At 50.2% G+C, this 22,562-nt stretch overlaps 8 protein-coding genes across 8 annotated transcripts; 4 read left to right on the top strand and 4 right to left on the bottom strand.

The window, feature by feature from the left end:
- Window positions 1–1,587: 1,587 nt before the first annotated feature.
- ALTATR162_LOCUS1920 (uncharacterized protein) lies at window positions 1,588–3,432 on the bottom strand (the record flags this gene model as incomplete). The annotated part of the gene is made up of 1 exon (XM_043309520.1): window positions 1,588–3,432. The coding sequence occupies one exon, from the start codon at window positions 3,430–3,432 to the stop codon at window positions 1,588–1,590; it is 1,845 nt and encodes a 614-aa protein (XP_043165455.1).
- A 578-nt stretch (window positions 3,433–4,010) lies between these two features.
- Window positions 4,011–5,661, bottom strand: ALTATR162_LOCUS1919 (uncharacterized protein; the record flags this gene model as incomplete). The annotated part of the gene is made up of 2 exons (XM_043309519.1): window positions 4,011–5,420; window positions 5,476–5,661. 2 exons carry the CDS (start codon window positions 5,659–5,661, stop codon window positions 4,011–4,013), a joined length of 1,596 nt encoding a protein of 531 aa, XP_043165454.1.
- A 2,170-nt stretch (window positions 5,662–7,831) lies between these two features.
- Window positions 7,832–8,298, top strand: ALTATR162_LOCUS1918 (uncharacterized protein; the record flags this gene model as incomplete). Its single annotated transcript, XM_043309518.1, has 2 exons — window positions 7,832–8,045; window positions 8,096–8,298. The coding sequence occupies 2 exons, from the start codon at window positions 7,832–7,834 to the stop codon at window positions 8,296–8,298; spliced, it is 417 nt and encodes a 138-aa protein (XP_043165453.1).
- An 838-nt stretch (window positions 8,299–9,136) lies between these two features.
- On the top strand, window positions 9,137–12,012 carry ALTATR162_LOCUS1917 (uncharacterized protein; the record flags this gene model as incomplete). The annotated part of the gene is made up of 4 exons (XM_043309517.1): window positions 9,137–9,208; window positions 9,269–10,689; window positions 10,748–11,819; window positions 11,875–12,012. The coding sequence occupies 4 exons, from the start codon at window positions 9,137–9,139 to the stop codon at window positions 12,010–12,012; spliced, it is 2,703 nt and encodes a 900-aa protein (XP_043165452.1).
- A 664-nt stretch (window positions 12,013–12,676) lies between these two features.
- ALTATR162_LOCUS1916 (uncharacterized protein) lies at window positions 12,677–14,875 on the top strand (the record flags this gene model as incomplete). Its single annotated transcript, XM_043309516.1, has 4 exons — window positions 12,677–12,967; window positions 13,020–13,145; window positions 13,197–13,792; window positions 13,843–14,875. The coding sequence occupies 4 exons, from the start codon at window positions 12,677–12,679 to the stop codon at window positions 14,873–14,875; spliced, it is 2,046 nt and encodes a 681-aa protein (XP_043165451.1).
- A 426-nt stretch (window positions 14,876–15,301) lies between these two features.
- Window positions 15,302–17,005, bottom strand: ALTATR162_LOCUS1915 (uncharacterized protein; the record flags this gene model as incomplete). The annotated part of the gene is made up of 4 exons (XM_043309515.1): window positions 15,302–16,198; window positions 16,253–16,792; window positions 16,839–16,924; window positions 16,978–17,005. 4 exons carry the CDS (start codon window positions 17,003–17,005, stop codon window positions 15,302–15,304), a joined length of 1,551 nt encoding a protein of 516 aa, XP_043165450.1.
- A 1,627-nt stretch (window positions 17,006–18,632) lies between these two features.
- On the top strand, window positions 18,633–20,212 carry ALTATR162_LOCUS1914 (uncharacterized protein; the record flags this gene model as incomplete). The annotated part of the gene is made up of 2 exons (XM_043309514.1): window positions 18,633–19,818; window positions 19,869–20,212. The coding sequence occupies 2 exons, from the start codon at window positions 18,633–18,635 to the stop codon at window positions 20,210–20,212; spliced, it is 1,530 nt and encodes a 509-aa protein (XP_043165449.1).
- A 239-nt stretch (window positions 20,213–20,451) lies between these two features.
- ALTATR162_LOCUS1913 (uncharacterized protein) lies at window positions 20,452–21,830 on the bottom strand (the record flags this gene model as incomplete). Its single annotated transcript, XM_043309513.1, has 3 exons — window positions 20,452–21,092; window positions 21,176–21,476; window positions 21,588–21,830. The coding sequence occupies 3 exons, from the start codon at window positions 21,828–21,830 to the stop codon at window positions 20,452–20,454; spliced, it is 1,185 nt and encodes a 394-aa protein (XP_043165448.1).
- Between the last annotated feature and the right edge of the window lie 732 nt (window positions 21,831–22,562).

Below are 22,562 nucleotides of genomic sequence, written 5' to 3'. Positions count from 1 at the left end.
GCGCGAACTGAGTGTATAGTAGTGTTGAGGATGTAGAGAGGCGAGCTTGGTACGGCGGCTTGGTGTACCTAGTATAGACCGACGAGTAGTCTACATGCTTGAGAGCTGGAGTTTATGAGGTAGACAACACGTTCCGGCTGGCTGCTGTCTGTATCGGGCGATCAAGGCGCCTATTATGTTGGTGGTATTACGCCTCTTGCTTAGTGGAGGGAACGATTGGTGAGCAGGCCGTATTGCTAGAATTAGTAGAGCGGTTTACTGTTAAGGCTAGCAGGTTAATGTCAGCCCCTGATTATGGCTTATGTAGATTAATTATTTGCGCTACACTATTTCGGGATGATCTGCTGCTCAGCCCAAAGGAGTGTACGTAACGCAAGTAGATCCTTCTCCTTTCTCCAAAAACTTGCTACGGGTTGCGCGATACTGGAAACAGATAATTTAGCGGTCTTTATGGTATCAGAACGAGTGACAATTAGGCTTCCCGTCCGCTCAGCCATATACAAGCAGTGTACCGGCGGATTAGTAGTTAGGTGGGTGACCACTAGCGAATCCCCGCTGTTGTATATTTTTGCCTACCTTTTTGTACCTTGCGTTCAAGTCATGTTTAGACACATGACCGCTCTAGTTGTGCGTGTTGGAGGTTGCATGTAACCAATACAAGGGACTAGAGGTTTCATTTCACTTGCTGTTAGAATTGTTCTTAGGTGGTACGGTCTGCCACTCATATGAACCTATTTATTTGTCTTACCAACACGTGAAGTGGCACACTCAATGTGCCGTCTAGATTGATTGTGGCTGGTGGTTCCAGATCAGTCTCCCGCGTTCACCTTCTGGCTACATTGACCGCAACCTGTTCGTCTACAACTCCGCCATTAGAGACTCGGGCAACGTACCTTCTGCTAGAATCCATGCTCAAGATGTTTGTGTAAACGTTGCTCGTGTCACCACAGACACTCGGACTCTGAACCACAAGATCTTTGCCTACACCGATCTTCACACTGAGCACGAATTGTACAACATAGTCGAGAAGCTTAGTGGTGAGAAGCTTGAGAAAAGAATATTTAAGTTTCCCGTACCTCATGGTGAAGCTTGTTACACTCTCTGTTTCCTTCTTGCTTCTCATGACCTCAGGACTAACAAGTCGTGATTATAGTGCACTGTCGAAAAGATTGAGGCCAGTATCGCTGCAACCAAAGAAGATCCGTTGAGGATGATGGATTACTATCAATGCACCTATCAGAAGTCGTATGATATCATGGGCGAGAACATCTGAATACGCTCGTTATTTAGGCTATCTGACTGGCAAGGAGCTCTACCCTGACTTGAAAGGAATCTCGTTTGAAGACTTCTTTGAGGAAACACTTGGGACTGGTCTAGAACCGATGTACGAGGAGCATGCAGACTGGCTGCGGACAAATCGTGTTTTTGTGTTTCCAGGGGGCGAGGCAGTATTGTAAGCTTGTATAATATAATAAGTCTTACGGACGAGCCGCTTGTTATCCAAAGAACACACCACACTACACTAACGTCGCATGCCTCAACTTAAACAATGGCATATGTTTAGTAATTGGCTCGAGAGGACAAGTCTTAGCGTGTTGAGCAACTAGGTTTCGCTTCAGTGCAAATTAATTCGGCAGCCTTCTCCGCGAAAGCGTAGACGGCGGCCAAGATGTTCCCTCGTGGTATGATTGGCAAGATACTGGCATCGCAAATCCTCACATTCTTCGTTCCGTATACTGTTAGCCGTTCGTCAACCACCCCCCCTAGATCTTCCCTCATCATTGAACAAGTGCTGCAGGGATGGTAGTTCGTTGCTGCGTTGATTGGGAGGATTCCCCTCGCGTCGTCCAGTGATGATATCGGGTGGGGAAAGCTTCGAGGCAGCCGTTTTCCTTTTGGTTTTGCCATAGCAGCGAAGGTAGGCTGCTGGAAGAGCCTTTCGATGAGACGCAAGTGGCGAGCTAGTATCTCCGTATCTAGGGGATGAGTGAGATAATTGAACTTGATCTCTGGCTGTTGTGAAGGATCAGGGGAGATATGACAGCTCCCTCGCGAGAAAGGATGAGCCAACATGGCAACAACAGTCACATAGTTGCCATCAACAACAGACGGTGTATCTTTGGGAAGTGAATCAGCGTCTCTGTTACGCTGCAAGCGCAGCATGAATGTGGTGGCTGTCGCTTCATTAGGGCTTTCAACCGTCTTTTGAATGACGGAATACTGTGCTTTTAAGCTCGGGTTTTTCTCTCCTTCTACCCAATGCTTAACTGTTTGTATGAGCTCCTGCGTTTCCGACGGAGTTTCCAGCATCTGTAGTGGTGTGAAGGCAAAACTATAGGCTGCTCCTTCTGATAATCGACCAGTTCGGCTTCGTTCGTACTCTAACAATGCAGCCTTCTGCAGTTCGGGGTTTCGTAGTATTTCGTCACGAGTAGGGATGTCGTCTTGAGTTTCACAAGATAAACCACAGTTCAGATGATCCTGCAAATTTTCACCGACTCCCGGAAGTTCGTACAGGACTGGGATGTTCGCGGCTGCAAGAATTGTTTTGGAGCCAATACCCGATCGTTCCAAAATTGTGGGAGATTCGAACACGCCTGCGCTGAGAATGATCTCTCGACCACTGACAAAATACACCTCCCCCTTGTATGTGTAGTGAACACCTCTAGCATTGAGTTTTCCATCAGCGGTCAAAGCATCGTCGAATGCAATCTTATCAACTTTCACGCCAGTCCTCAAAGTTACATTGCCGCGTTTCAAGGCGGATTCTAGGAATGCTGTACCTGCATGGCTTCGTTCGCCTTTTGAACAGTCGATTGCATTTGTGACAGTGACAGCTCCGGCAGAGCTCTCAACAAACCCTGCGGTACTTCTCGAATGGCCAAGCTCCTCAAAAGCTTCCATCCACCGGGATTGAAGAAGGTCCAGAGTACGCGGGTATGATGTCTGCACACGATCCAGAGACCCCGTATCGTCGCCCACGCTGGATCCAGAGTGTTCTGCCTGCCATCGCCTGTAACAATCTCTCATACCCTGTGAGCCCCACTCTTCTCTCCCCGAATCTGACAGAAGCTCCTCTGCTAAGCGATCATGCCACTCGTGATTAGGAAACACCACACTGTGACTATTGATCGCACTGCTACCACCCACCAACTTCCCTCTCGGATGCTTCACCCTCTTGTTGTTCAAGCCTGGCTCCGGTGCGGACGAATACTGCCAATCATAAGCGGGATTCGACATCAGCGTCGTCGATAGACCAGGTGTTTGGACTTTGGGATCATCGCGAATGTGTTCTCCGGCTTCCAGAACAAGGATCCGGTGATCGGGCAGCTGCTGCGAGAGACGTGACGTGACCAAGCATGATGCTGATCCGGCTCCGACTAGGATGAAGTCGTACACCTCGGTGTTGGTGTGAAGGGGTTTGCCCAGCATTTTAGAGTGAGGACGGTGAATTTGCAACATGGGAAGCTTGAGGCTGCGCAGCCATCTAAGGCCATTTAGCCATTTAAGGCCACCTCGCTGTGAGACTAAGCACTGCGCTACCGCCTTAGCGACAGATAAGCAACCCTGTATACCAGCAGTTTTAGGCAGGTGTAAGTGACCATTAGCGAGTCTCATGCGCGCCTTGTGCTTGTGGCATTCACTCAAAAGGAAAATAAGCGCCAGCACCGCTGCTTGAGCCTGCTTTAGCAGTAACGTGTATGCACTACCCTCTAGGGTACAAAAGAGTGGCTTTCGACCCTGTGTCTGCCTTCGCCTTTGTCTGGGGGCGCTGTATTCATATATTTCTTAAAATTCACTAGTGTACCTGGGTGGGCGTTTGCAAAGGATTCAGGAGTGCTGCACGGGGGACATTCAATGAGGAAACGCATTTGTGGTAGCCCGTTGAGTCCTCTAAGCAAAAGTAGGGGTATTGGCCGGTTGCGATTCAGGTGTTGAGTATTGATCAGGAGCATTGTGGATATGAAGGCTTCGCATCTCGGTTCGACATATACAAGGTAGGTTGCCATCTAGATGGTTTCTCCATAAGGCGCGCCCTCAAGTTTGAAACCACCCGGCTGTAACTTTTGGAAGACATCTGTGGGATCGTATTTCTTCGCAATCGACTTGAGCTTTCCCAGCTTCTCATCTCCGTAACTCGGGATGACGTTCTGATACGGTCCAGCATAGTTGAGGTAGATGTACTTGGTGTATACATCTCGGTTCTTCGCCTCAGTCTTGGCAGCGTTCATGAAGTCCAATGCAGCCTGGTTTAGCTGATCGTCTTTAGATGCGTCATCCCAGACCATGTAGAGTAGGGTGTGCATCAACGGGCCATCAGCGGGAGAGAGGTCGAGTGCATTACCGCCCTTCTTGCTCATCTGTTTCATAGCCGGTACGGTGAAGGCCTGGAAAGTCAAAGAGCCCTGATTAGCTAGGGGGCCTACGTCCTTCTGGTGGCGTGATTGTAGCCAGCTCATGAAGTCGCGATCGAGCTTGTATGTAGCTGCCCAGAAAGCATAACGGTGGCCACCGGGCATCTGGTTGGTAAGCATAACTGTGTCATTTGCCAATGTTCTGTTTAGAGTGCTTGCTCGGATTGAAGGAATGTCAAGGTATTTCTTGAGAATAGCTGGCGGGTTGGCTTCGTCAACAGGCTCGAGATACTCAAGTTGGATCTGTCCGGCCCCGTTGCCGGCTGTCATAGCGAACGATAAGATCTGAGCCGATTTGGGGTCTTCGGAAGCGCCTTCAGCCATTGTTGCAAAGGCATCGATGAGCGCTGGGTAATCAGGTTGCATATGGACACGAGTTCCACCCCACATTGGCCCTTGAGGGATCGTCTCCAGCTCAAATCTAGTAACTACACCAAAGTTGTTACCTCCTCCGCGAAGAGCCCAGTATAAATCAGGGAACAGAGTCGGGGTGACCTTCAAGACGATTCCCGATGCAGTGACGATCTCGTAAGATGCAACATTGTCACAAGCATATCCGTAGATACTGGACTGGTGCGCAATGCCACCGCCGAGAACAAGGCCAAGACCTACATCCGATGCGCGTCCACCGATGACAGCAAGGTTCTGCTCTCCAAGCTTTGCATAAACAGCTCCCCATCGGTTTCCGGGTCCGATAAATGCAGTCTTCTTGTTGCTGGAAAGAGTAATCTCGTTCATCGCCTCCAAGGTAACAGTTATGCCATCTTCGATGCTAGAGGCGCCGGGAAATGCGGTGTGTCCGCCACCCTTGACCGCGAAGGGACACTGCGTAAGACGAGAGACTAATATCATGGTCGATACATCGATCGCTTTCGAGGGCCTGAAAACGCAGGCTGGATCGATCGAGGCTGCCTGAGATGACCAGTATGCACTTGTGAATGCTTCATAGAACTCTGATCCTTCAGAGAGGAGTTTGCTTCCGAATATGAGCTTCAGTGAGCTACACTGTCGAATTGGTTAGTTGGCATGTTCTAGCGAGGTGAAGCGACAGATTCCTTACAGCCGCGGTACACGGACTAGAAGGCGAGCGCTTCTCAGCCAATGCAGCCAATGCGGGGAGAGCCGAGACATTGACACCATTAGCAACGAGAGCTTCCGTAACGTTGAAGTCAAAAGGCTCAAAAGCGTCTTGTGCGGTTGCACTGGCAGCAAGAGCTCCAAACGAGGCAAGGAAAGAAACTTTCATACTGTACTAGGGTCGAGTATTCGCTGATGTGAAACTTGCGGCTTCCCAAGGCTATCTATTCGAAGTCGCAAAGACCCAGACCCACCGTGAGATTTGGCAGGCTTACAGGTCTCCTTCCTCTTTGCGACTCCAAGGGCATCCGAAGGATCGTACGTCGCTGTCTAGAAGAGCCGCAGTATACATCCGCCGCTTAGCTGCATACCGCGCCGCAATTCAATTCTTCCATAGAGGATGCATCGATGATGTGGCGCCGGCTGAGACGAATGAGCATACTTCAATTTCGGAGCATTGGCTCAACGAGAGTCGGGTGCAGGTACGCGCACGCCCGAAGGCTTGTGTAGCGGAACAATCAAATGCTAGAGTCCATTGTTTTCGTGCGCAATGGATACCTTGATGCATTAGCAGGCATGGATGAAAGCAAGATGCAAGGTGATAGATGAAGCACCCTCCACGCGTTCCAGACAGCCGATGAACTACTCTCTGGTGATCAGTTCGTCTAGTAGCTCTGCGTGTTACTCATGGGAAGTGCGCTGGATGAAAGAGTAGGCTATACACTGTAGGTCGTTGTCGCAAGAAGTTTGGCAGAGACCCTTTAAGCCCGGAATTTGGACTAAGTGGGTAGCTATCCGCACGCCAAGACGTCACTAAATCCGTGCCGCGCACCTGCGTGTGCCTGGATGGCACCTGGACAATACTACGCGTCAGGTCCTTATATTTCCTTGCGAAGGGATTCCTCAAATCGTTAATGACGACGTCTCGCCTTCCCGCAGGAAAGCTGCACCGCCATCTTACAGGAGGGTTTACTGCCGCGTAGGCAGGCGAACAGTATAGACGAACGGCACGGCGGATCCGGCAGATGCATTGCGCAAGCGATGGTTTCTTTTGGGGACACTTGTCACCCGCAAGAGTATTATGTTCCACTATTGTTCTCAATGTCTTGGTCATGCACCCTTGTGTACGAATTTGTAGCTCCGGTATCTGGAATCCAGGTTTCTATGTTTTCGAGTTCCTCCAAGGCCGGTCAACATCTGGTACCTGGTAGCTTCGCTGTGCACAACCCCAACAATGCTATTGTCATACAAGAGAGTATTTTGAGCGAGACAATACCCGAGTCGAAGCGAGATCCCGAAGACCTTCGCCTAACCATGGCTGTGATCAAGCAACCAGCAACCGCGGATTCCGAACTGGAAATTGGTATCGGCCCCTTGATCAACGTGACCCCCTCTACAGGTAGACACGAAACCTGACAGTCGTGCCTACGCCACATACTCACATGTACTAGGACCAGGTTGGCACCGGATAACTATCGAGCTTCAGAGCACATTACTCCGAACGAGACTTTTCATTGTATCATTGCCGCTTTCAATCTGTTGCAAACCAATACCATCTTAGCGAACATGTCAGCGAAAACGAACGGTTTCGCCCAAGGAACAGTCCTGAAGGTTGCTTACTCTATGCTTGGCTTGACGAGTTCCGCTGTCCTTGCTAGAATTGGTCTCAACATCCTCAAATCAAGAAGGCTGACAGCTTCGGACTACTTTGTCTTCATCGCCTTCGCTTTCTACGTTACCAAGTGTGCCCTTTACATCACGTTGTCGCCCTACATGCAGAGAGTGTACGCCGTCTCAAATGGGGAAATACCACCTTATCCAGGATTGCTACATGACAGAATTGTGATAGCGAAGATGGTGTTCATCGCCTTCTGCATGTTCTGGGCAGTGTTGTGGTCAATCAAGTTGTCCTTGCTTCTGCTCTATAGAAGATTACTGATTGGCATATCCCAACGATACACTGTTGTGTGGTGGTGCATAGCTGGAATCTGCTTGGTAGTAAGTCAGCATCACAATGCCACCCTTGGAAATACTCACTTAGAAAACAACTGACGCTTGAGACATACTTTCGCTGGCAATTACTTCTTCTACGTCCAATCGTGCGGCACTATACCCGGATTCTGGACGGGAGGGTGTGTAAGTCTTCGTACGATACATAGTATAGCGCGGACTGCCTGCTGATCTTACCGCTCTACAGACTGGCAAAAGTTCACACAACACCTAACTCATTAGTCTTTATTACTCCTTTTCAGCGGATACATCTACAAACTTGATGAGTATGTCAGACCACTCTTTCTTGCAACTCAAGCATCATTTACTGACTGGCGACTCATACAGTCATGGCACTTCCGATATGGCTCACATGGAATCTCCAGATGCCACGCAGCAAGAAAATATCCATCCTGTGTCTCTTTGCAACGGGTGTTATCTGTATCCTCTTCGCCTGTCTTCGAGTCACTCAGGTTGCGATCAACGCAGCAAAGCCTGGGGCTACAGGCCAACCACTCGATCCTACTTGGCTTGCTATCTGGGGTATGGTGGAGTGTGCCATCGGTATGTCAGACCTTTATATGTCTATTTACATACATGCTGATGTCTACCAGCTGTCATAATTGGCTGCTGCCCTGCATTCGCCGTCCTCGTTAACGCTTTTCGCTCGAAGACCTCATACGACTCACGCGGCTATCGGAGGCAAACCAATAGTAACCCAGAGAAGAATAGGGGGAGCGGATTGGAGCTTAGGACAATTGGAAGCAAGAGAGATATGAAGCAAGCTCCTTGGCTGGATACGTCTGACTTGGACTAGGCCTGCATACGTAGTAGTCAGGAAGAACTAAGAGTGAAGCATGATGGCATCATGGTTTCGACCATAGTAACGGATGAAAAAGACTTGATAGATACTTTTGAGAGAGTATAGTAATGTAATCTTGTGCATGAACGTCACTTCTCAACTGCTCGATGCCGACGTTACCCCATGCAATTCCGTGTACCGATGTGCTCGGACTGACTGTTGGGGGCCTGGCTACATCACTTCGTACATCGCATCCTCTATGTACGAAATATTTGGAGGGGCGCACGTACAGCCAATCGGAAGTTGGCTCCCAGAAGCCGCTAACGCAGGGAAAACAACACACGGCTCGAGAACGCGTTGTACTAATCACCACGCTCTCAGCACCACCGGGCTCTATGACAATCCTGTGGTCAGTGCCCTGAGACTTTATCTAGAGCTGTTGAAGTCTTCTAATGTGAACGTTGTTCTGCATGTTCTTACATGGAACATCCCCTACAGGCCGTTTCTAAATTTAGTCGGCGGAAAGCACCTCTTCATCTCTTGGCAATGCCGGACCCGACTGGATATAGTCATCATCCAGGGCACCCAATGGTGATGATGGTAGCAGCGGTACGACAAGGATCAATTGATTTCAGATCTGTGCCTAGTAGCATTGAACGATGTGGCCGATCGCGAGATTCTCTCTTTCCCTCTCTCCATCTCTTCCGGTTCCACTCACACTTCTCAGTCCTACCCTTTCAGTATCTTTTCTCTAGAAATAGACTCTTTCGAAGAGTTGCCGGCGTTATTAGGCCTCTTATTCGCTGCAAAAACAAAGTGTAGCTACTTGGCGTGATCATTCTACTTCCGCAAGATGGCATCCGAAAATGATATGGTAGATCTCGAACGAGGACATCAGCTGCAGGACTTGGAATCCACACCAGATGTAAGCAGTTCTGATACTATTGCCCTGTAGAATTAGAGATCGCGATTGCTGATAATCAAGGTCCAGTATCATCCGCTTCAATACCACCCCACTAGCGAACAGGAAGAGGCTACTCAACACCTCCTCAACGACTCGCTCATTCCTTCTAATGATTACTCAAGACATAAAAGTACGACTCCATCATCAGTGTATAGTCTTACAGAGACTTACAGTCCAATACATCCTCTAACAATCGCGGCACCGGCCTATACCGATTTCGAACAGAACAGAGGTTATGACGCTGGTAGCTACGTACAATCCGAAGACGATTGGGTTCAGAGGCAACATAATCTACCCAGCGTGTCTGTTGGTATGGGTGTAAAGCGCTCCAAGACACGCAAAGTCAAGTTGATCCAAGGTTCTGTTCTTAGTATTGACTATCCCGTCCCCAGCGCTGTCCAAAACGCTATCGAACCTCGCTATCGTAATGCAGAGGGCGCATACGAAGAGGAGTTTACCCAAATGCGATATACCGCAGCCACTATTGATCCAGACGAATTTACACTATCGAATGGGTACAACCTGCGCCCGAGAATGTACAATCGCCACACGGAGCTACTTATCGCAATCACGTACTACAACGAGGACAAGGGGCTGCTTGCTAGGACGCTTCATGGAACCATGAAAAACATTCGGGATATCGCCAATCTGAAGAAGTCAAAATTTTGGGATGTCGGCGGTCCCGCTTGGCAGAAGATTGTTGTCTGTCTCATATTCGATGGCATCGACAACGTCGATCAAGAAGTATTCGATGTCCTTGCAACCGTCGGAATATACCAAGATGGAGTGCTGAAAAAAGACGTGAATGGAAAACCTACAGTCGCGCATATCTTCGAATACACTAGCCAGATCTCTATCACTCCAGATCAACAGCTCGTTCGACCTGCCAATGATGGAGACGCTGCAAATCTGCCGCCTGTACAATTCATCTTCTGTCTCAAACAAAACAACAGCAAAAAGATCAACTCTCATCGATGGCTCTTCAATGCTTTCGGCCGAATGTTGAACCCCGAGGTTGCGATCCTTATCGACGCAGGTACCAAGCCAGGACCACGCTCTCTTCTAGCGCTGTGGGAAGCCTTCTATAACGACAAGGACCTCGGAGGCGCATGCGGCGAGATCCATGCCATGTTAGAAGGCGGCAAGGCGTTGCTAAATCCGCTCGTCGCAATCCAGAATTTCGAATACAAGATTTCCAATGTTCTTGACAAGCCTCTGGAGAGCTCGTTTGGCTATGTCAGTGTGCTTCCAGGCGCATTTTCAGCATATCGTTTTCGGGCTATAATGGGCCGTCCATTAGAACAGTACTTTCATGGTGATCATACGCTGTCGAAGAAGCTCGGCAAGAAAGGCATCGACGGTATGAATATCTTCAAGAAGAACATGTTCTTGGCAGAAGACCGCATCTTGTGCTTCGAGCTAGTGGCGAAAGCCGGATCAAAGTGGCATGTTTTACACAGTCCTTATACAAGACATGTATCTAACTTCGCATCTTCACAGGCATCTCTCATACGTCAAGGCGTCGAAAGGCGAGACCGACGTCCCAAACTCAGCAGCTGAGTTTATTGGCCAGCGTCGGCGATGGCTCAACGGATCCTTCGCTGCATCACTCTACGCTATCATACATTTTGGCCGACTTTATGGCTCGGGACATGGCATCGTCCGTCTCTTTTTCCTTCACATCCAGTTGGTCTATAACATCGCTCAGGTCATCTTCACTTGGTTCTCTCTCGCATCTTACTACCTTACCACCGTTGTCATCATGACTCTTGTCGGTACACCCGAGCCTTTACTTGATTACCACGGTTGGCCATTTGGCGACAAGATAACACCAATATTCAACCACATCATCGGGTACACCTACGTGGCTTTCCTCATCTTACAATTTATCCTTGCGCTGGGGAACAGACCGAAAGGATCTCGACATAGCTACATGGCCTCGTTCGTTGTGTTTGGCCTCATTCAGGGGTACATCCTCGTCCTGACCACTTATCTTGTCTACCGCGCCTTCAGCTCGAAGCCAATTGGTGATCAAATTTCCTTTAGTTCGGGCAAGGCATTCTTCGACAGCTTCTTCGGGGGCAACACGGGCGTTGCGGGATTGATCCTCCTCGCACTAACAACCATCTACGGCTTCAACTTCGTCGCGTCCTTCATCTATCTCGACCCTTGGCACATGTTCCATTCGTTTCCACAGTACCTGTTCCTCATGTCGACTTACATCAATGTACTGATGGTGTATGCGTTTAACAATTGGCATGACGTTTCCTGGGGCACAAAAGGCTCCGATAAAGGCGACTCATTGCCATCTGCAAACGTTATCGAAGGCACAGGTGACGTCGTGGTTGAGGAAGTGGAGCAGGAGCAAGAAGATATCGACAGTCGCTTCGAGAAAGTTGTTCATAGGGCACTTGCACCGATGGCAAAGACAGGTGACGATAAGCCGGCGAGGAAAGATACCGATGATTCGTACCGGTCGTTCCGCACTGGCTTGGTCTACTCGTGGCTGCTTTCGAATCTCGTGCTTTGTGTCGTAGTCACGAGCGACGACTTTGCTACTGTCGGCGTTGGTGTAAGTACTGGTGAAGCTTTGAACGTAGTGCATTCTCACTAACATGTCTCACTAGGAAGCTTCCCAGACCCGTACTCCCATATACTTCCGCGTCCTATTGTACGCTACTGCGATCCTTTCCACTATCAGGTTTATTGGCTTCTTGTGGTTTATCGGACGGACTAGTGTTATTTGCTGTATCGCTAAGAGGTAGTTGTGTACTTGCAAAGTGGCGGAACAGTTGGATACCTTGTCTCTACTTACTATTCATTGGTTATCTTTAGCAATCCTAAGTTACAGTCATTCCGCAGTGCAAGCGATGACGTCACAGACCTAGACCCGTCTGTGCAAAGCACGGCAATTCGCCTAGTCATCGCAATCTTGCAGTGAAACACCTTTTTGGCATGTCTGGGCCCAAAAGGTCATGATTAACCTAAGGCGGAAAGGATCGAAGCAGGGAAAACACGGGTTGAGACCAGATGTGGTGGGGTTCGGAGATCATGATCGCTCTGGGCAGCATAGATCTGTCAGATCCACATGTTCACCCAGACACTGGGAAGACCTAAGAAGCTGTGATAAAGCGGCTACATGGTGACAAGCTCAATACCATGTTGCTAATATTTAGCGTACGTTTTATTGAGCCGCAACGGTGTTGAGGTGTAGGGTTCCAATCTAGTGGCGCGCGGCTTCTGATCGCCACTGATGCATGTGGCTTGCCGTCGCTAGTGTGTGCATGACGTAAAGGGCGATTGCGGCCCTACGCGTCTTTCTTGCTGTATGAAAGCGAACACATCGCAAGGCTACTCCTTCCTTTGCAACCCTTGAACCTCTATTACTCAACACTTGCGCATATTTGACGCTTATCACTCAAAGTCAACATGTCGACCGGAGGTGTGGTCTACAAAGACCTACTGCCTATCCCGGATACGGATCCTACTGAACATGAGGGGAAGTCCACTACTCTACGAAATGCGCCTACAGAGAGCCATGCGCTAGCTCTAGATGCTGCTCATGCAGCCCCTCCAGAAGGGAAAGGCGCAGCGCAAATAGCTCATGGAGATGAGGTTGTGGATCTAGGATGGAACGAGCCTAAGGAACTCGTCGCGAAGCCACTTGTTGGAGGCTTGGGTAACGAGGATTTATGGCTGTTGGTACGCCGTTTCAACAAGGTGAGAGCGACCTGTGAGCCTAACGCTACACTCTGGTACTGATTGTGGGCAGCAAATGTACCATGTCAAGGAGATTCCAACAGCGCCTCCTGGAGGCTTGGACATGAACATCGCCGATGAGGAGGAATTTTCACCAGACAAGCTCCGTGCTAACATCGAACGCTTGTACATGACTATTGTAAGCACTTTGAGAGTAAATTACGGGCGTTTTTGATTTAACCGTGCGTAGGGCATTGGTCTAATGGGATTTGGCAAGCACATTGTTCGTATTCGCTCATGGAGGGAGACTCGCCGCACTGCATGGTTCTGCTCCGCATACTTTGCTGCCTGGTTTCTCGACGTGATCATGCCGCTGATGGCGGTGACTCTGGTTACACTCATTGTATATCCTCCGGCTCGGGAGACAATGTTCCCACCAGCACCTATCGCCCTCGTCAGCTCCAAGGGAGGTGTGCAGAAGCCGAAGTCTGGAACTTTGGGCAGTACGGACAGTGCTACAGGAGCACCCGAGAACCACAAGGGTGAGGCTGTTGAGCAAGAGGCTTCAAACTTCGTCAACGGTTTTGCGTCCATCGCGCTGTCAAGCGCGACTGGCAAGCACCCCCAGGGAGAGCCTCCGGATGAAGACTCTCCTGATAGCAGTGTACCGGATCCTACCAGACTCGCTATCAGCGCTGCAGATGCAAAAGATCAGGCTTCTGGTATCAAATCTGACAAACACCACGACAAGACCAAAGTCCCAATGGAGACTGCCATGTGGACGAAAATGAGGCCAATCATGCACGGAATTGCGGATGTCACTGACACATGGGAGCGATTCGCGAAGTAAGCAAGCAAGTGCTAGTATTTATCTTCAGTCACTAATATGGTCACAGCATGCTTGAACCAACCTCTCCATTTCCAAAAGACAAGTTTCGTCTTCGACTTGCAGCCGTAGTGGCACCGCTTGTTCTAGTCTCACTGTTTGTAACTTCGTACATGTTCATGAAGGGTGTCACCTTCGGTGTCGGCTTTGGCTTCTTTGGTGATCCCGTCATTCAACGAGGTCTGGCACTCCTTAACAGAAAATTCCCCAACTGGCAGAAACTACTCGAGCTCCGTAACACGCTACTCAAGGGCGTGCCAACCAATGCCCAACTCACTATCACCCTCCTCAGAATCGGCGAAGCAAACAAAGCCCCACTCCCACCGCCGCCTCATGTTGCACAACCGCCACCAGAGAAGCCCGTGGATATCAACGAAGAGGAGTTGCGCGCCACAGGTGCCGATTGGCCACTCAATGCAACACAAGAAGAGCTCGACGAAGCCATGGCACACGATCCTACTACCGCGCACGAGACAGGCGGCGAAGATATCGACAAAGCCAAGGACAGTAAACACGGTAAAAAGGGGACTAAGATCCTTAACTTCTTCCGTGGCACTGTCAAAGGTGGCGTTGAAACCACCATGACAGCCGATAAGGTCAAAGCCGCTGCCGGTTCCACTCATGCCAAAAACAGACTGGGAGCGGTACCACCTAAGGGAATGGATCTCACATCCGGTCCTGTCGAGTTCAAAGCCCGACATGATGGCAAGCGAGGGCATGTTTACATCACCACCAAGTCCACAATTCCCTGCATCGCCTTCTCCACGGACAAGACTATCGAAAAGATTGGTAGCACAGATAGAGAGGATCTGCATCCGTCATGGAGTCTTCCTGTTGGCGACATCATGGAAATGAAGAAGGTGGGTGGCTTTGGCTGGAAGGCAAAGTTGGTTGTTGGCTGGGCTATGGGACGTGAGGTTGCTGATGGCTTGATCATCATTGACCGGCAGCTCAATGAATACCGCATCACCGCACTTCCGTTGAGAGACGAGCTCTTCAATCGGCTTGTGGCGATGGGAGGTCAGAAATGGGAGTGTTGGTAGTGGCCAGAAGATACCCTTGCGAAATGTCCGAATGTCTACGTTTGGCCATTAGAGGGATAAGACTGCGTCAGTGCATAGTCGGTGTTGGGAGTTCCGGATGCTGGCGAATCGTGAACCGATTCGATCAGAGTTGGACACGTATACCTATATTAATTCTTTGTTTGGACCATTGGTGGTTACGGCATATTCTGATTGCGAACAATGGGCTCAGCGACAAGAACTCTGTTGATTTTAGGAACGGAAATGTTTTCCTACCAGTGAGCTGTCAAACTCGAACCCCACCCTGAGGCATACACATTCATCAGCTGTGCTCAAGCACTGCACGTATCGTCCAACCTGACAAGACTCGAATTGGTCTTCATACCACATTACTCCAATTTTGATACATTGAAGCCACAGAAGCCCCAACCAAACACCAAACCCCCTCTACTCCTCATCCATACCCATCTCGTCATCGCCATCCTCCACCGCAGTCGCAGCGGCAACACCCTTGCCATACGATCCATAAGCTTGCGCGGAGGCCAACGCCAGCTGGTGCTTCATCTGCAACTTACTAACATTAGCATTCAAGCCCTTGGAGCGACACATCTTCTTGAGGTCGTTCTGGCTGAACTCATCATCTGCGTCCATGAGAGCCTGCACAAGACTATCCTTTTTCATCCTCCTTGGAAGATCTAGACCGCGGTCTTCGCACATCTTCTTCAGGTCGGGGACGGAGAGGTAAGAACGTAGGTCAGAGGTCTCGGAAGGCACCTTCTTGCTGTTGTTGAGAGTAGAAGGACTAATCTCATTTGCGGCGGGCTTCTTGACCTCTCGAGCTTTCTTCTGGTTCTTGAGCTGGTTATTGCGCTGAGCTTTGGTGTTGACATTGTCTATAGCTCGAGCAGCACGGATCTGAGCTTGGGCAGCGCGGGCCATGGCGCGGTTCGCCTTCTCCGATTCTTTGGCGGCGCGCTTGTTGGCGATCTCCTCAGCCTTTTGAGCGTTACGAGATTTGGTATCACTCTTAGCCTTAGCTTCAGCAGCGTCCTGAGCGTCCTGCTTGGCCTTCTCTTCGGTACGGGTCTTCTCGCGGGTCATACGGAATTCCTCCATGTCAGCACGGCGGGCTCCAGGGTCGTCATCTATCTCTGTGGGAATGCGGGCTGTGCCTTCCATGATGGAATTGTAGCGCTCACGGCAGGCAAGGGCAGAGAAGAGAGCGTCCTTGTTAAGCCGGCGCATGTACTCAGAGACTTTGCGGAAGCGCCAAGCGCGGATACGCTCAATCTCGTAGTTGATCTCGATGTCCGCAAGAGCGTGAGCCTGGATTAGTAGTTCGTCCTAGAATATATATTAGCGAAGTCACAAGTGGAAGTCACTTCACTAGAAACTTACATCGGCGTACTCCCATTCCTTGTAGCCTTCCTTCAGAAGGAAATCGACATTGTCAGCCTGCGCAAGGCGGATGCGCATGATGCGTGTAGAGATGGACTTCGGGTCGTAGCGAACACGACCGTCCCTAGCAAGCCTGTCGGCAATCTGGCGATCGCTGAAACCCTTCTCACGCATCTGCATCATGAGTTCGTCGTCGGAGTCCAGCTCATGAGAGACACGCTTATGGTACGCCGGAAGACTCTCTCCCTTACGACGGTCACAGCGGCCGAAGGTACCAGGAACACGGGAAGACTGCTTGTAGAGGAAATCATTGTCTTCGTCCAAAATGAAGGCCTCGGCATTGTGGGTTTGAGCACCGGTGACAGAACGTTGGAAGGGCTGACGCTTCTTAGGGAGACTGTTAGGTCGAGCGCGCTTGCGCTTCGGGCCAGTGATGTTGTCGTCATACTCCGGATCATAGTCATCTGCCTCGTCCTCATCATTGTATTGAGGGATACCGAGATCATCGAAGCCGTCGAGCTCGAAGTCGCCATTGTCGAACTAGGCTGAAGTCAGCTATGATTTGATAGTCGAGTTCTGTGCTTACATCGTCGGCCGACTGGGCAGCGTCCTCGATGAAATCGTCATCGTTCAAGCCCTCCTCAAAATCGATCTGGTCAAGCGGCTCTTCGCCTGTAAAATTGGTCGGTATGATGCGTAGGCAAGGCATACACCAAGGTACTTACCGTCGAAGATGAGAGCCTGGTCAGTCATGTTGTTGGTTGCAGTGCTGGGTACGGCGGGGATATGTTCAGTGTTGGTGGTGTGGAGTGGGACACCATCACTTGTTTTCGAATGCGTGTGTCGTATTGATGCTCTAGATAACCGCACGGTAGCCTATCAGGCTATCGGTAAGCGAACGCGTCAGCAAATTGTAGTTGCCAAAGGTAAAGGTGGACAGTCGAATCGCGCACTTTGTTTAACCAGTGGCTTCAATAAGACTAGCGCAAGTGTTTTGCATAGACTGAAGCGGTAGTGACTTACTCCCAAATTGATGCGGCGGTTGAGTGGGGTAGGGGAGAGACGAGGAAATCAAGTAGGATATTGCTTATGTACTGGAGAAGGGGGACGTCGGAAACAACGGGAGTACGCGATCCAGATTACCCCTCGTCACTTACACGTGAGATATAGGATAGGTGATGAGGGCTCGGTCCTCGAACCCCCCATAGCCATGTTGTTATGGCGTATACATAATTCTGGCTACCATTGTAAACGAAGCGATCTCCTTAAAACTCGGATCTGGTGATCTTCGGAGTGATCAGGAGACAAGCTGAAGTGAGAGATTATCCGCGGCAATACTCCTGTCTCTTAGAAAATGCATACCATGGAGAGCGCTTGTGATTGACAGCCACGTTTGAAATACGATTAGGCCGAGGAAATGGGTAAAGCCTTGTTGTAGTGTGTAACCCGGACCCCACCCCTGACAGACCAAGGATTTTCTACTTGAAAGCATACAAATGTTCGAAATGGAACTATCTTAAATGATTGAACAGAAGGTGTGAGTAATGATTGACGGAATACCCGGTTTTCGTCACGCTCAATCTTGATGTCGCCAACCAGGGAACTGGAAACAGCTTGTAGGCCATCGACTCGACGGCAGCGGCTCGTACAGAAGCTAAGTTAATTTATTATAGCCATTATATTCCTGCTCCAAAGAATAGCCCTTTTATGTCAGGCCAGGATGGAGGAGGGTTTGCAAGATGATCAAAAATTGGCCTTGTAAACGAAGCCGAGCGAGGAAGGAAAGCGAGCAGATCGCTACGTTACTGTGATTATCCAGGAAGGATTTAGCGTGAATATATCGAGCGGTTGAGATGCTTCAAGCCTGAATAGTGATGCTCGAGTGCAATACTTGGGTACATATCCAATGCTTGCGGCGGGTGATTCGCCGACGATGATCCGTGTGAGGTTAGTCAGATATCAGCGACCTGAGTTTGTAGCAACTGGAACCTGTGAAGGTCGCGATAGGTAAAAATTGTAGTCCGGAACATGCTGGTTCGAATTTGATCTATCAACCAAGCTCTTGTAGTCATTGTGAAGTTTGACGCGTCGCGATGTGTGAAGCCAAGGGCGTAGCGCTCCCCGCCCCTCATAGCGTGGCGCGAGCTCTAGAACGACACCCCTGCCCATGACGTAACGCTTGTAAACGCGGGACCACAATCAGGGCTTCTAACGCGCCCACGACGACATGCTGAGCGCCGCCGAGCCTGGAAGATCGCCCCCAAGCAATCCGTGTCAAATCTAAGCTGAAATATCTATCCTGCAAACGCCCAATCTCACAGCGCGACCTCGCACCCCACTCATCCCCCATCACCATCTAACGCCGACGCGCACATTCACCATGGCATCCTATCTGGAGAAGATGCGCCGACAGTCCAAGCAGCTGTTTCCTCAGAACAAGCAGAAGCCTGGGGCGCCACCTATCGAAGACCCTCCCAAAGTCTCAGAATCTGCCGTACCGAAAGTAGAGGATGGTGCTGTTCCTAGAATTGAAGAACCCGCCGCCGGGCCTAGCGGCCCCGTGCCCTCCCCGCCAGCACCGACTGTCGCCGATGCCAGCGAAGAAGTAGGCAGCGATCCTGTTCTCGACGCCGAAGACCAAAGATTCCTTGAGCGACTTGCCGCCATCGCTTCGGAGCCCGAAGGCACTCCCCCACCTCTCCCTCAGCGAACAGAAGTAGTCGACAGCAATGGCGAGAAGAAGGTTGGCAGAGATGCCCAGACAGCCCTCCTGGACAATGCAGATAAAGTGCCGCTTCCCATAAGTCCGCCCGAGACCACTGCTGATGCTAGCGAAAAGGGCAAAGGGAAGGCTACTGATGGAGGGCTAGGCAGGAAGAAGAGCGTCATGTCTTACTTCCAGCTGCCCAAGTTCAACAGGAAAGACGGAGAAAAGGCTTCAAAAGACAAAAAGATAGTAGTCACGGAGAAGGACAGAACCCAGTTCGCAGATGATCTCCATGCTGCCGCCGAATCCGCCAAAGCTGCCGAGCTCACTGATGCACAGAAAGAGGACAAGGAGCTGACCGAGATACTGGACCAACTCAACCTCTCAGCTGTCAACAACCGCGTCTTCAGCTTCAGCAAAGAGTCGGAAGAGCTCCTCAACAAATTCACCCAGGTTCTCAAAGATCTCATCAACGGAGTGCCAACAGCCTACAACGACCTCGAGAAGCTCTTCACTGACTACGACAATCAACTCAAAAAGATGTACGGCAATCTTCCTCCTTTCCTACAGAACCTGGTCAAGAGCTTGCCGGCCAAGCTCACAGCCACTCTCGGCCCTGAGCTGATGGCTGCATCGGCGGAGAAGCCTGGCTTTGATGCACAAGCAGCTTCTGGATCCAGCAAACCCAAGAGCAAGAGATCTATGCTTCCTCAAGTGCCCAAAGTGCCGAGTTTAAAGTCGCTGGTTTCTGCTCAGGGTGCTGTTGCAACAGCGCTGAGAAGTATTGTGAACTTCCTGAAGTTCAGGTTCCCTGCTTTGGCAACTGGAACCAACGTCATTATGAGTTTGGCAGTCTTCGGTACGTATCCCGTGTCTATATCATGTATGGGCTGAGCTGACATAGTTTAGTACTGCTATTCGTTTTCTGGTACTGTCACAAGCGCGGTCGCGAGACCCGTCTCGAAAAAGAACGCCTCGCCGCTGAAGAAGGACAGTCAGGACGTATTAGCAGCGCTTCTTCCATGAACGAGGACACCGACTCCATCTTTGGTGATCAGTCAAAGGCCAGGATAAGGGATAGCGGGAAGATTACGCCTGCCTCCTCGCCCCAGGAGCCGCTTATCATCAAAGATAGCAAAGAGAAGGAAGAGCAGTCGACAACCGTAGCTGATCTTCCGAGTGTGTCACATCTTCCTGACCCAAAGTCGGGGGAGGTTCCCAAGACTGCCACCCCACCTCCTGACCGCAGGTAGGCTTGGCCACACAGCAGCAATAGAAGTGAGGTAGGCATTTGGTTCAGATTGATATCCCCTACGCGTATACCCTGGCTTTAAAGTAATACATTAATGAGCGATGCATCACTACGAAATAAAACCATGTACCAGCAACGTTCTGGGTGAGCCTTAAGTGTCACATATCCATGCCTCACTAACAATAGCACTATTCCTATAAGCGTCGTCCTCGTTCCCCTTCTCAGACATGCTGCCTCTCACTAAGGTTTCCTTGCATGAATAACCACGACCTCAAAATACGCATGTACCTTCCTCTCCTTCACTCCCGCCCTGAACTTTGCAAAGAAAACCTGGGCCTCCTCTACTGACCAGCCCATAACCTTGGTCAGCAGATACAGTCCCCACCCTTCTGCTCCCTGGGTGATATGCAACAAGTTCCATCTTCCCAACTCCTTCATATGAGGATCTGCCGGCCACCCATTCACAGGAACTTTGTACACTCGTTCTTCGACATCCACGAATCCCGCATTACGGATATACGTCGACAAATTCCAGACTTCGTAGAAAGATTTACCAAAACGCTCCGATGCTTCGTGGAAGAGATCGCTCCAAGTCGATAGGACGTGGTCTTTCGTCAGCGTGCCATCATCGGATTTGAACTGGATGCTCATTTCTAGTTCGTGGAGGTAGCCGCCTGACTCGAGGTTGTTGTAGACTTGCGTGTAGAGCGTAGGCCAGTCGCCGATGGAACCGTATAGGGAGCGGATGTTGATGAAGTCAAAGGGCTGTGAGAACGTCCATGGAAGGGTGATGTCATCTATCTCGAATTTGCAGTTTGGAGGTGTGAACTGGGGTTGGATAGGAGAGAGGTCTACGCCGAGGATCTCGGCACCGGGGTATTCTGCAGATGGAGTTAGTCATGTTAATTAGGACAGGTATGCTGTTGGAGTAATCCCTAGTAGAGGTAGAAAATGGGAGACACACCATCGGCCATGTCCATACACCAAATGCCCGTGCCGCACCCGAGATCCAAAACCCTCTTTGGATCTTTGATAGGCGCTAGATGCAATTTCTGATTAAGCAGAATGAGGAACATGTGGTGTGCAATATCGAGCTGGTCATTCTGCACCTCATCGTTGGGACCCCAATAATCGTTTTCGCCCTCACGATACTTGTGGTATCGACGTCCATTCTCGAAGCGTCCTTTGTGGATAGTTGATGCGATGGATGTTGTGTCACTAGCATCGTCGTCGCCCAGAGCCGAGTCCGTGTCGTCTGTGCTGTCCTGCTCATGTCAGAAGATTCTCGAGGTAATGTTAAACGGCAAAGGATACTCTGTGGCGCATGGCTTCCGAGCAATCAATCTAGTTGTAAGGAAAAGTCTTGATACACTCACAACTAAGACAAATGGGTTGACGAGTTGAGCAGTTGGCGCAGGACCTTCTACGGTTTCTGATGGAAGTCCTGTTGGTGCCGCAGGTGCTTGTGCTGGATCTGTAGAGGCAGCAGCATCTTCTGCTGCACTTGATGAAGCAGTAGGGTCTGTCGGTGGTATGGCAGGTGCAACCGTTCTGGACGTCTCTGCTGACTCGCTCACAACTTCCTTCTCTTTTCCTTTTTCTTTTCCAAGGTCTGCCATTGTTGAAACTTTATTTAACTTTGTGAAGTGATCTCGCAGTGACACTAATGAATAATTGCGTGGAGAACGATCTTGGCGCACCAGTCCTGCTACATGCACTATCCGCGGCAATCAAATGTCAAGGGTCAGTAGCCGTAACTGTGCCTTAATCGTGCAGCAGGCATGGGAAGAAATGGAGCAACTTGATAAGCGAGTGTATGTTCAACGCCCCGACGTCTTGTGATGACTCTTGAACGAGTTTATCATGCATAAATGGATAGTCAAATCTAGGAGGAGGTTTGAGAAAACGAGGGAAACGTTTGAAGCGGTAGATGCCGTCAGAGACACTGCCCGGGTGGAAGGACGGGCAAGGTGCCCTTCTCCACAAGGCTAGAACAGAAAGGCGCTGACGTCCGAAGTGCTCCATCCAGACAAACGTGCATATAGGGCAGAAAACGTGGTTTGTGGACCGAGATCGCGGGAGCCTCCTGCACGCTCGACATTCCGGGCTGCAACCCGGTTTTCGACCGGAGTCGTCTCCGCACAGTGATTCGCTGTATTGCGTTACCTGAACCATCGACATTTGATTGCGATGATCACCACGACGAAAGCATTGCTTATGTAGGACAAGACTTGTCGCTGCGGCACTGCGCTATCTCGCCGGCTTGTGCAAACATCAGTCATCTTCGCTCAACAAGGGAACCTTGAAAATCAACAGCACAACGCTAGCGCAAACAACCCTGACATGCCACG

The sequence above is a fragment of the Alternaria atra genome (assembly GCF_907166805.1).
Source record: "Alternaria atra isolate CS162 genome assembly, contig: 21, whole genome shotgun sequence".
Lineage (NCBI taxonomy): Eukaryota > Fungi > Ascomycota > Dothideomycetes > Pleosporales > Pleosporaceae > Alternaria > Alternaria atra.
This window is presented reverse-complemented; position numbering and strand designations above follow the sequence as displayed.